Source organism: Eurypyga helias, unplaced genomic scaffold (assembly GCF_000690775.1).
Source record: "Eurypyga helias isolate BGI_N326 unplaced genomic scaffold, ASM69077v1 scaffold7044, whole genome shotgun sequence".
NCBI classification, from domain to species: domain Eukaryota; kingdom Metazoa; phylum Chordata; class Aves; order Eurypygiformes; family Eurypygidae; genus Eurypyga; species Eurypyga helias.
In genome coordinates this window covers 128,362-141,081 of record NW_010246794.1, presented here as the reverse complement: position 1 = coordinate 141,081, position 12,720 = coordinate 128,362, and the positions used below count along the sequence as shown (strand labels likewise).

The 12,720-nt window shown below is 34.9% G+C and overlaps 1 protein-coding gene across 1 annotated transcript in view; it reads left to right on the top strand.

Moving 5' to 3' along the window:
- The first annotated feature begins 474 nt into the window (after positions 1–474).
- The window catches only part of AHI1 (Abelson helper integration site 1), an 87,746-nt gene continuing 75,500 nt past the window's right edge, over positions 475–12,720 (top strand). Inside the window, 6 exon segments of the mRNA XM_010150529.1 lie at positions 475–600; positions 1,402–1,523; positions 8,465–9,072; positions 9,624–9,781; positions 10,842–11,055; positions 11,807–11,999. Of these exon segments, the coding sequence (XP_010148831.1) occupies positions 591–600; positions 1,402–1,523; positions 8,465–9,072; positions 9,624–9,781; positions 10,842–11,055; positions 11,807–11,999 (1,305 nt within the window). The 5' untranslated portion in view covers positions 475–590.

Genomic DNA, 12,720 nt, shown 5'->3' with positions numbered 1-12,720 from the left:
TGTAATTGCTTGTCTGCTTTATGTAAACATAAATATTTAGAGATTTGTAATGAAGCAAGATTTGCTGGCAGATACTAATCTTTGCATTGAAAGCTATCAGCTTGTTACAGTGTGACTTCCTTGATGATGCTGTCAGGATAGGAATCTGATTAGAAATGCTTCAACATAAAGGGCTTCATGGATCTTTATTATTTAAATAAACTGCAGGCTTTTTTTAGAAGACTGGAAAACTACAGAAACTGAAGTATTTGGTTCTTGTACAGAAGATTAATTAAACTAATTAACTAATAGCTAATTAAACTAGTGTTTTTATTTACTCTCAAATAATAAGTATCAGATAGCTACTGAGAATCCTGAGCTGAGATTTGACGGCAGAGAACCTCTAATAATTTAGAGAAATAGTCTAGAAGAAAATATTTCCCTAAAAGACCTGTACTCATCTTAGATAGTAATTAGCACGCATTCAATTGTTAGCTTCAAGTCTATGGACCAGTTATGTTAATGAAAGTTGTTAATTACTTTAAATAGAATGGTGTATTCTGAGGAAGAAGCAGCTGGGATGTTGGGCCACTTCTAACTGAGGACTAAAAATGCCAGCAGGTAAGAATACTCTGTGTGATTTCCAATACATACTTTGTAGTCAGAACTAGATGCAAGTGATAGGAGATAATTCTATATGTAAGATTTTAATGCTGCATTGTTTTTTTTTTTAAATCTGTGGGCTTTTGTGGAAATTGTAGTTACGGTGTTAAATATGCCATAGCTGAGGATTCAACATCCATTTTCAGTGGTGTTCCAGATTGCATTTTTAAGTTTTTACAAACGAAGCATTACCACAGGGTGGACTAGAACACCTACTGCTTCAAGGGTTGAAATGCTGCTGATAGCAGTCTCATGATTCACAGAAGTGCAGGGTCTCTTAGCTCCAGCTGATTTTGAATCCATGTGTGCTCCTGCCTCTTACATAGCTGTCTCAGGGTGCTGGTCCTCTGAGTTCCAGATTCACTAAGAACCCAGAGCTGGAGACTCTGTCACCTCGTTGTCAGCGTGCTCCTGTTCATAAACAGTGAGGGTGATAGCCTGTCCTCAGCTTTGGCTAGCCCAAGTTTTATCCTGATGCATGTGCTCTTCAAAATGTGCTTTCTTTAGGAAACAGAGTAGATGATGAGGAATTCAGCAGTAATTAATAGCCTGGTGTGTTTGCACAGTGTTGCTGAGTTATCCTTGTGTGTTTTACGTTGTCCGGGGAAATTCTTAACTGAATGCTAAGCAAATTTCTTGGTAAACTTTCCCTGATGAAATAATTCTTGTCCTTCACAATTTTAAAGTGTGATTATGCACTTTTTTTTAGCAATGGTGATTACTGAGCTAGTGAATCATACTCTATATTTCTTTTTCCAGTTGAAAGTGAGGCAAAGGCAAAAACCAAAGTCCGCTTTGAGGAAATCTTCAGACATCATGCTGGCCTAACAGACAGAAAGAAATCGAAGATAAAGAACGTCCACCCTCCAGAGAACATTGTGGTGAGTGTGAACACATGCAGGCTTTGCTTGGTTGCCTTCCTTAATGGAAAAAAGATCAGGAACATGTACTGTAGCATGGAGATGTAAGCATTTAAAAAAATAAAGTATAAAGTTTATTTCTGCACATATTCTTTGGTTTTGATGTGGCTTTTATTTGTTGTTTGTCTACCAGTAATGCATCCTTGTAATGTGGAGGTACATCAAAACTATATAGAATATAATACTGGTAAAAAGGACATGCAGGCATGCACTCATTTAAAGTCTGCCAGGACTTTTTTTTCCATTCACACTTTTCAGGAAAGTTTTAAGATTTTCAAATTCAGTATTGACTTTAGTTGGCATTTGAGTGATGGGCTAGTAGAATTATGGTTGTAAAAGTATTTAATTTTAAGAGTACTACATATGTGTAATTCCGGTACATCTATGAATTGAGAACTGATGAGAATTTATAATAATATTGGAGATAATCATTAACTTTATTACTTTTCCTAAAAAATACTGGTGTAAGAATTTACGAACAATATTAAGCAACATCTGAAACTTTTTTTTTTCAATTTTATCCCAGTAATCAGCATATTTCTGCATGTGCTAAGCTTTGTGTCTGGTGTCCTGTGTTTACATGCCTACTTAGGACGTACGCAGAGAGAGGTTTGCTTTAAAGATTTTGGCCTTAGTTTGTGAATTGCAGATTAGGAATGAATCTGTCACCCTACCTTATGGTTAGATGACATGTTTGTTTGTGGCTTGTCTCATTAAAAAAGCCTTGGAGATCGCTCTGAATTATGGTTCCTTTTGTAGCTTTTTTTCCTGAACAGAAGAGTGAATGTATATAAATACATTTTCATATATATATGTATATAAAACTTATACAAATATCTACCAATTATTGACTTGTAATGTTTGAAATTTCCATAGAAAGCAGTTTGCTGAAAGACAGATTTTCTGGTTTTTTACTTTCCTTCTGTTAGCTTTTATGTTTTTGGTCTTTTTTTTCTTACAGTCACATCCATACCAGATTCTGGCAGTGAATATTTATTTCTTAATACTCATTTAAGACAAAGAAATGGTATTTTATATATACAATAAATACATGTAGCATTCTCATACTATATTTGGAATAGTTACATTAAACATAGTGTTGTTATGCTGAATGTTTGTTTTTAGATTGACAATTTGAAGTTGATATTTGCATGGATTTATTTCTTTATTTTGCATCCCTTGAAGTATATGGTATTTAGCCAATAGTCTATGCAGAGAATCAACATGGTATTTAAATAATAGCATAGAAGAGTTACAGGTTGGGTTTTTTTGGTGTTTTTTTTGCTTGCATATTTGTGAATACAAGACTAAATTCTTCCTTGGTAAGGTTTATTTTTTTGATGAAACAAGAGTTTTTAAATCTCTACAAGTAGGAGACAGGTATTTTTGATCCCGTAAACGTTTGTTCATATGCAACTATATATTACTCATAAATATTTTAAGCTTACTTCAGGTTTTAATTTGGCTTCCATTCCAGAAGTCTCTGATGTAAAACATTGATGTTTTGGAGGTACCTAGAAATACTTAAAATCACAGTGAACTGAATCAAAAGTTAACAGTATACATACAAATGAAGAAGAATTTTTAGTATTCTCATGGAAGCCTAACCTTACGGTTTTGTTGAAGCCAGAGATTTTTACCAAAGCACTAAAAAGCTAAGAACTTGAGAAGAACATGTATTGAAACCTAATACTGACCATTTTGAATAGTTCCTTAAAGTGTGGCAAAGTTGCAGAGCTCAGGTTGGTATTTTCCATGCTGGTTACATTCCAGTAGAAATTTCTGTAAGAGCTGCAGCAAATAAGCAATCATTTCTTTGTAAGAAATAAATGTATGGGGGGGGGAGGGAAAGGAGGTAGATGGAGGAGGTTGGCTGGTTTTGTTCCAGTTTTATTCACTTTATGTAACTTAACTGTATAAAGTTTCACATATCTTGAAATAATGTGAAATTTATCAGTGATGTTTGTCTTTGTGTCACACGCTTGCCATAAATGGTCTCCCAGGCTTGACCAGAAACAAGACACAGTTGAGAGGATATTTTCACTGGAAATGTTCCAGCCTGCTTCTTTCTTTTGTCTTTCCTGAACCTAGCTTTTCTTAGATTAATAAAGTCTTTTCCATCATAGTCCACTGTTCCCTTAAAACCTGAGTTCTGGAGCTGCAGGAGGTTGCTGTGATTTTAAATGACAGAAGGAGATTGCTTGCCTGTTCTGCTCTGTGTGCCCATTGCTTGGAGAGAAGAGAAGCAGCCTGACTGGAAGAGGAAAGGGTGATGTCAGTAGTGCAGGATGAGTTTGGAGTCACAATTGGTAGGAAAGAGGGGCTTGTAATGGAGATGGAGATAGCCACAGCTGTGGCCAGTGAAAGGTCTGCTTTGTTGTGCAGTGAGTATGAGGCCTGAAGCCATGGCTGAAAAAAAAACCAAACAATTGGGACACGGTCAGAATCTGAATTTGCTAATAATCCTTTCCAGGTCTAACAGTTGCCATATTTCTTTTTTACCAGTTGTGCCTCCTATTAGAAATTGTTAGAATGAGGCAACCCTCAGAGCAGGAACTGCCCACACTATTTTACCCAGCTAGATTAATCTGTATGAACGCAGGATGAAAATGATTGAGTTTATTTGGTTTAATATGTATTTCATGGTAGAAAAGAGGATGTTTAACTCCGAAAATGTCAGTGAAGTCTTCTACCAGGTGAAAAGCAAGATCCCTTTATGGAGGCAAGATTTTTTCCCTAGGCTGTAGTCTGACCAACTTACAATATTGGGATGGGCATGCATTGGTAACTAAGGCTTTGTATTCAAGGCAGGGCTGCAACAAATTCATTAATTTAAAGTTTTTTACTTCCTACCTCACTGAGTTGCTCCTTCCCTTTCTTCGTAAGGCCCTGGATGACAGGTTTGAGTCTGAAGTTTCGTGAATGTACAGGTAATAAAAGTCTCTCTCCAGGCTTGAAAATTCTTGTGTTCTTTTGGGTAAGATGGATGTTTTACAGGTTTCATCTGACTAATGTAGTACTTTAGCTTCTGTCTTAGATGCAAGAAGAACCCATGGAGCATTGTGGTTGTAGAATTTTCCCAGGGTCTGTTTCTCATAGCCTTTTTTTTTTTTTTCATAAGCTGACAGGCACTGAGTAATAGTTGATTTTTCCACTGTTTTTTATACCTTTGTTTCCTGTATTTAAAATGGGAGAACTGCTATTGTTGACTATATACTTGACCTACACATTTTCTCAATGCTTTCTGTTAAAATCTGGTGAAACTTCTGCAAGCCCGTCCTATTTGTAAATTAAGGTTCTCCCAGCTTTGAGCATTTACGTTTTGTAGTCTTATATGAGCAATGGCAGTAAAATTGGTTCCCTAGTGCATGAAAATGTTCATAAACATCCCACCCAACTAGCCACTCTCACAAGTATATTCATTACTAATTCAGTTGTAAGTAAAACAGTCTTTTACAAACAGTTCATATCGGCCCTTCTGTGGGCTGGCAGTGTTGACTCCTAATTTTTCAAGGTGTGCCTTTATTATGGGAAGAAGTTCAGGTATCTCTGTAAATCTGGTTATCTCAAGTTTCCAGATACCCTGGGCTAAATAATTTGTGTTTCCAGGTTCCACTTACGCATATTTGAGAAGCCTTTTTAAAAAGGAATGAGATTATTGGGCGCTGTTACTGCTGTCAGTGGTGGGACATGGATGGCAAGTGATGTGACCTGGGGTTGGCTCACTGTGGTCCGAGCCTTGTGTTAGCCCACCTGTGTGCATCTTGGCTGGCACCCATCTCTCCCTCCTGTCAAGCCAGTAGTGCAAGCAGGTGTGCTCTCAGGGAAGAGTGCTGCTTCTGCTCTGGTGTCGTAATCTGGCTGCGGAGCTCTTTTGGAAAAAAACCTTCTCATTTGTTCCATGCTTCAAGCTGAGGAGGTCAGGTATAGGTCAGGAACCCTCTGGAGTTATTCCAGAGACAGGCCTATCCTCTGGAGCTGCTTTTCCAGCCTAACTGCTTTTTCTAACCCAGTTCAAGTGTGTTTATACATAGACGATTGCTTTTAGTTGATCTTAGTCCTGCATTTCAGAGAATCTATACTAGTATCCTTGCCTCTGCCTGAGAACTCATCTAATGTTTTTTATGAACCTCTTGGCTTTTACTTTATAATTTCATGACTTCCCTCCCATCTTACCTCTCTGTTTAATTACATCATGTAATTACAACATGTGGAAAAAGTGGCCTGAGTTAAGATCATACAGGCTGTGTGTGTATCTGAGGGATTTGTGTTTGAACTGCTGAGGCAGCTTTGTGCTGCCTGCAGTATCTATTAGTGTTCCTGGAATTTGATGTAGTTTGAGATTGTGTTTCATTTCATTATGTGGATATTCTGCGTTTTTTCCTACAAGTAAATTTGCTATAATTAAGAGACTGTGTGCTGCTACTATTCACTACACATATCTGTGGGTATATGACTTTATAGGTATAACAAGTTCTAGTAAGTATTTCAAGCCAGTTTTTGCAACATCTAGGTTTCTTCGAGGAAATTATTCTTGAATATCAAAGTTATTCTAGAAACTCATGAACAGGTCAAAGAGGAGGGCTTTTTGTTTAGCACTTCTCAAAGGATTCTACTTCCTGGGCTTAATAAATTCATGTTCTTTCAAAGACAAAAAACATTGTGGCTTTACATGTTGGTCACTGTTGGGTCTTAATTGCCAGTGGGTTTTAACTTGAATTCCTTATACTCTACAGTTAAATCTATTCATAGAAACGCAGTTAAAGAAGCGGACAATCTGTTAGAAATCTTTTTTTTTTTTAATTTATACAAAGCTTGTTGCTTTTTTTTTTTTACATTTCCCTTACTCTATTCTGTATTTTAAGTTATTTATATGAAATCTTCCACATCCTCTTAAATCATTGACTTATGAATAAAGAGGATGTTATTGGTCTATTTAAGGAAGTAAAAGATGAAGGTACAAAGACAGGTTTTTTTAATGATTTGATATTGAGATAATTTAAACTATTTTTAGACACGGGATGCTAAAAATAAAGATATCTACTGAAAAGATAACATGAATGGCTTTAGATTTTTCCAGGTATTAGATAAGCATACTTGCATGAAATTCTGGGTGCTTTTTTTTTTAAACTCATACTTTATTAGGACAGCGTTGTTTAATATGTAGCATTAATAAGCCTAGTTAGTGCACTTTTAAGCTTTGACTCTAGTTTCAGACATCAGCTTTTATTTCTGTACTAAATTTTGTCTTGGTGTATTTTTCTTGTCACATTGCTTTTATTTGACAATTTTCCTGTGCAAATAATAAACTTCCTGGAATTTTTTTTCTCTTCTTTGGTTTTAGTCATGTACTTCAAAGTTTTCTTTTTCCTCCCTTTTCCTTCTTCAGTACTTCCAGTACTTTCCTTGCTCTCCATGTTCTCTCTTCAAATGTTAGATATGAATAAAACAAGATAGTGATGAAAGGTTGTGTAATTGAGGGCATTACAGTATGGAGGCAGATGACTTGCACATTGAGTGTTCTCTTTCTAGTCATGGAATATTATTTTTGCAGATGGGCAAGTCTAAGTTAGGATCCATCCTCCAAAGCATGATTGCTGTTGCAAGTTCATTCTTTGGGTTTTTTTTCTTCCTATAAGCTTGTACATTTTGGTGATCATTTATACCATGGTGTCCCTTTTGAAAATGCTTGAGGCAAACATGATCCTTTAACTGGGAGAAGTATCCCAGTTAGAAGTGGAAGATGTCTGCATTTATTGAGGGAAGAAGATGGTCTTGGAAAAGATTATATGCAGATACTTATGTTTTGTCCAACTTTTTCTGATATTCTTTCTTTGTGTTTTGAAGTCCTTTCTAATGTTTTATGTGAAGACTCTGAAGAGTTTCATGTAAGACAACAGTAAATGAACCTCAGCAACTTCATAGAATTTTCATCAAGGAACCAAGATCCATGTGTTGAGCTCCTTACAGAATTAGGCCTTGGTTACTTGCTGTGCTGTTTGGAGTTGTCGTAGAGTGGTTTGGGTTGGAAGGGACCTTTAAAGGTCATCTAGTCCTACCCCCCTGCAATGAACAGGGACACCTTCCGCTAGATCAGGTTGCTCAGAGCCCCATCCAACCTGACCTTGAATACTTCCAGGGATGGGGCATTACAAGTTTTAGTAACCAGGAATAGAAACCCCAATGGGGGAGGAAAGTTTACAATGTTTCTTGAAAAGAAAAAACAAAACCAACCCATCAAAAGCAAAAAAAACCCCACCAAAACCTGCCAGGAGCAGTGCATAAATTTCAGCACATGTATTTGTCTATCTTAGCTGTTTTTACTAGACTAGTCTTTAGATCAACTATTTTCGATCTAAGAATAATGTGGGGTGTTTGGTTTTTATTTTATACTTTAAAAAAAATTCTTAATGGAAATCTTTTTTTCAGTTTTAGCACTTGTTAATATAATTTCACTGTCAAACTTTGGCAGGCAACTTTCAGTAAAAGAGATTACAAACAACTGAATCTGAAGCTTGTTTCTAAATTGCATTTTAAGTGGATGAAAATGCTTGATTTCATGCTGCATGTGATCATCAAGTCTTCTGCAGTCTAAAGCATTGGCATTTGTTTATGCTGTAGACTTGTTGATTTCTTTTTTACTGGATGTACATACAAGTAATTTAAAAACATAGTGAGATAAAATTGAGGATGAAATTCCCAGACACTAAATGGTGGTTTTTTTGGAGTGTTTTCTGTTGCCTCTCAATCTGTTACTTGTTAATTTTGAACAAGAAAATAACTAGGTCTTTGATTTCATTTTACTTTGTGTAATGTTGCTAAAGAAATAACATAAAGTACTATGTTTGTCCTTAGAACATAATTTTTAGTATAAGAATGTTTTATGTTCTTCTCCTTTATAGCTTGACACCTTTAGAAGTAATATTGACCTAGCTAAGGGAAGTGGGAATGATGAAGCAATTATAAACAATACATATAATCCTGAAGAAGAGAGTCCCCGATTTATAAAAAATAAACTGAGAGAGAAAGCCTCAATTGCAGAGAAAATAAACAATGATACTGTTAGTGGAGAGGAGAGCAAGCAACCAAAGTCTAACAAGAAGAATAAGAAATCACTGTTACAAGAACAATTTAATGAGAAAAATTTATGTGAAGCTAAATTGGAGGGTTTCTCAAAAAAGATTAGCGATTTTCCAAAGAAGACGACAAAAAGTAAATCACAAACAGATGTACCTCATCAAGAAGGTGATAGAAAGATTAAAAATTCTTTGACTGAAGTGAGAAATGTGACTGAATTAGAAGAGGAAGAAGAGCTAATTCGAGCCTATCAGCTGCATATGGCTGAGGATGAGGCAAATGCAATTAAAAAGAAAATAAGAACGAAACTTGAAGAACAGATGTCTGAATTTACCTCCAGTGTTCAAAGCTGTGAAGTTGTACGGAACAATGATGTGGGCAAAAAGAAGAAAAAGAAGAAAGAAAGAGCAGTTTTAAGTGAAGCTGAAACAAGGTACTATGATAAACTGTATACCATGTGTCTGTGAATCTCATTTTGGTTTAAGATAGGCAGAAACTTTCTGATTAACTCTATATGTTTTCTAAGTGATGAACTAGATGATTGTTATGAAAAAATATTACCAAATAATTTGCAAAATGCTGTCAAAATTAATATTTAACTCACAGATTTTGTTTAACTTTTTAAAAATTATCCCCCATTACTAGCTGATGTTTATTTTCTGTGGAACTCGCTCTTACTAACTTAAGATAGTTTTGGGCATGGGTTTTTGGAGATGAGTGGTGGCCCTGATCCAGCAGAAGAGTATTAGCTTACCTCTGTTCATCAGAATGGTTCTGCAGTTACCTGGAAATTAAGGGGAACTGAAGGGGAGATAAATAAAAAAGGCAAGGCATATGTTGAGGGGGTGTATTGCATTTTCAAGATACACAGATTATGAGTTGCAGAACAAGAGGAAATTTCAAGTGGATTAATAATGGTAATGAGCAGTTGCATCCATATATGCAGTAGAATGCAGTTACTGACAGTAATCCATTACATTGCAGTGCAATGTCCCTTTCTGAGCTACAGCATCATCCAGCAGAACATGGTAATGAAAATCAATCATTGGAAAGACTGTTTACATCAGAAGGGCAGAAACTGGAGGAAAGCATGGAGAAACAGAAACCTAAAGCAAAGAAGGCTAAAAAGAAAACCAGAAAAGGTCCGCATACAAAATGTTAGAATGGTGTGCTGCTTTGCTGCTTTATACACCAATTCCTTTTTTTTGTGCTACTACAGAAATATTTGTCCATAATAGTAACACAGAAGTGATTGGGCTGTTAAAATTACTCATATTTCTTGAGTTACGTAATTGTATTTTTTTTTCCAATTCTGAGGCTAATTTCTAAGGAAGTTAATTTGATGTATCAATCTAAAATCTTGAGAATTCATTTACTGTGAATAATTTTGAAATTGTTAAATAGTTTAAAAGTGGCATTATTTTTTAAGCATAATGTAATAATATTATAACATATATAAACTACCTTTACAGTGTATTAATCAAATGCAGTTTCCAGTTGTCTTTTTATTATTTCATCATTTTTATTTACTTAATCTATAAATGATGTATCCCCACTGTTTTAACCTGATGCTCAATTCAAACATCAGAAACACTTTTTCATGCAATGCATAGTCAGATTGGAAAATTCATTTCATCAAATTTTGTGGAGGCCAAAATAAGAAGTTAGTTTAAAAAAATGGGAGACTACAGAAATTGATGAGGAGTAGGTCTTTTGATGTCCATTAGGGATGGTGGTCTCACTGTAAGTTGTAAATGAGAAAGTTGTGCAAACAATGTTTAGTAAATTCAGGGAAAATGCACATGGAGAAAGTATCGGTTTCTGTTGATCTTATTTGTTACGTTTTCCTTAAAAAAATAAACAAAAAAACCCTACTATAGGCTGTAATACAGAGCAGGATAGTGAACTGTGTGAGTTTTAAGTCATTGTGGACCAGAATAATCTGTGTCAATCAAGAGGAAGACCACTGATAGTAAATAAAAATGTTTCTTAATAAGAATATATTTTATTAATTTATGTATATTCATGTGTATGTACATACATGTTTAAATGGTTCAAATTTGATATTTTACTTATTACATAAAGAACATGTTAAATATTATTGCTTCTATTGATTGCTAAGATAACGCAGAGCATTTTTACTCCTTTAAACTGTCATTAGTGGAACATGGTAACCTCTCTTTACTTTGTTCCTATTTCTAGAAGAAAACATAGAAGTTGCTGCAGAAAATGATGAGGAAATGAAGAATTCAGAAATTTCAACTGAGTCTAAATTTGGTTTTGACGATGATCTTGTCTTGGGAGTTTATATCCATCGATCTGATCGACTTAAAACTGACCTGCTGGTATCTCATCCCATGGTTAAAATCCATGTTGTTGATCAGAGAAGTGGCTTATACGTCAGGAAGGATCATAGGTGACTTTTAGTGAACTGATTCTGTTATCAATGGTTACTCTACTTACATTCATCCCTAGAAAATTATATTCTTCCCTAGAAAATAAATATGAAAATAATGATTAATTTTAAGCTTGCGAGGTCACTCAATTTCTGCGTTTATGATAATGCTTATATATACCCCTACAGTAAGTTAGGGTGTTATTTTTCTCTTCTTTTGACACTTTTTAAATGCTCTGCACTGCTCTATTGCTCTTGAGGTCACTGTATTTACAACACAGTTCATTCTGTATTCTTTCCAGAGAGAAAGTTTCCTAAATATCAAAAATTATATATATAGAAGGCTGAGCAAAACTTTTGTAGCAGAAATAGTGTCTGCCTTTTCTTTTTTATCGAAAGAACTTCTAAAATCATAAAATGAAGTTTAGTTCTATATATTTCTAATTACTTGTTACTTGTTTCCACTGTCATTATGCATAATTTTCCTGAAAACCAAATTTTAACGGTGTTTGCTAAGCAGTACACTCTACCATGATCATTGTGCACGTTTGGTAACAGTAACTTGTTAAAATTTTGAACTTCAGCCTGTAGCATTTCTATATACATTGCAGATTGTCTTAAATTTTGGGTGGGTTTAGAATTTATTTTTTTCTAAAATCAAACAGATGTTATCTTGTATGTTTCTTTGCTTTCAGTAACTGAAAATACTGTTTTGTTTGAGTTGGGTTTTTTTAATGTGCTATAACAATTGTAACTGGAAATTTTCAAACAGCAAAAGGAAAGTTTCATCTTATTATGAACAAGAACAAATAGAGCACATTCTTCCTATTATGACACAACCATACGACTTCAGACAGTCTAAATCAACAGTTCCAGAGTGGGAGGAACAAGTCGTATTTAATGAGCGGTTTAGTTACTTTATTCAAAATACTGAAGAAAGCCCTCGTGTAATACTGTTTTTTGAGGTAAGGTTGAATATTTTACATCAAACTTATTCACATTACAATTTTCTGTTTGTTTCTTCAATAGTGTATATTTGACTGATCCAGGTGTTTTATTTCAGTTATACTGGGTTAATAGCATAGCCTTAAGATACAGAATTAAGTGGAGATACCAAAAAGTAGTATTGGTGATTGCGAATACTAATAAACATTTTAAATAGCAAAAAGCCAAACCAAACAAACAAAAAATCCACCCCAAACCCTAACCAGTTTTGATGATCTTGACAAAGCTTTCTTAATTCAACCATCAAACTTGTGGGAAAGGCTGGTAAGATCATTCCAGATCAGGAGGGGTGGCACCGTGTATAAAGGATATTGCTGTTTACTTTTCCACGTTCTTGAAATCTGAAAAGCAGCTTAAGTAACAGAAACTTAAAGATAGAGTTTGCATGCTTGTAGCAACACCCCTTTTCCCGTGTACCGATGAGCAAGTTACTGCATTGTTTTTCTTCAACATTTTAGACATCTATTTCTCTCTCATTCTTCACAAAATAATTTTTAATTCATCCTCCAATACCATTATGGTTAAGGAAGAATTGGAAGGTACGTATTCAACATGATTTTGAGCTGAAATATTTCAGTATTTGTAAAGAGGGCTTCTATAGTATTAACCTGAAAATGGGAACACAAGAAAATACATATTTTCTAATTCTTTGGGTTTTATATTTCAAATAGATTGTATAAG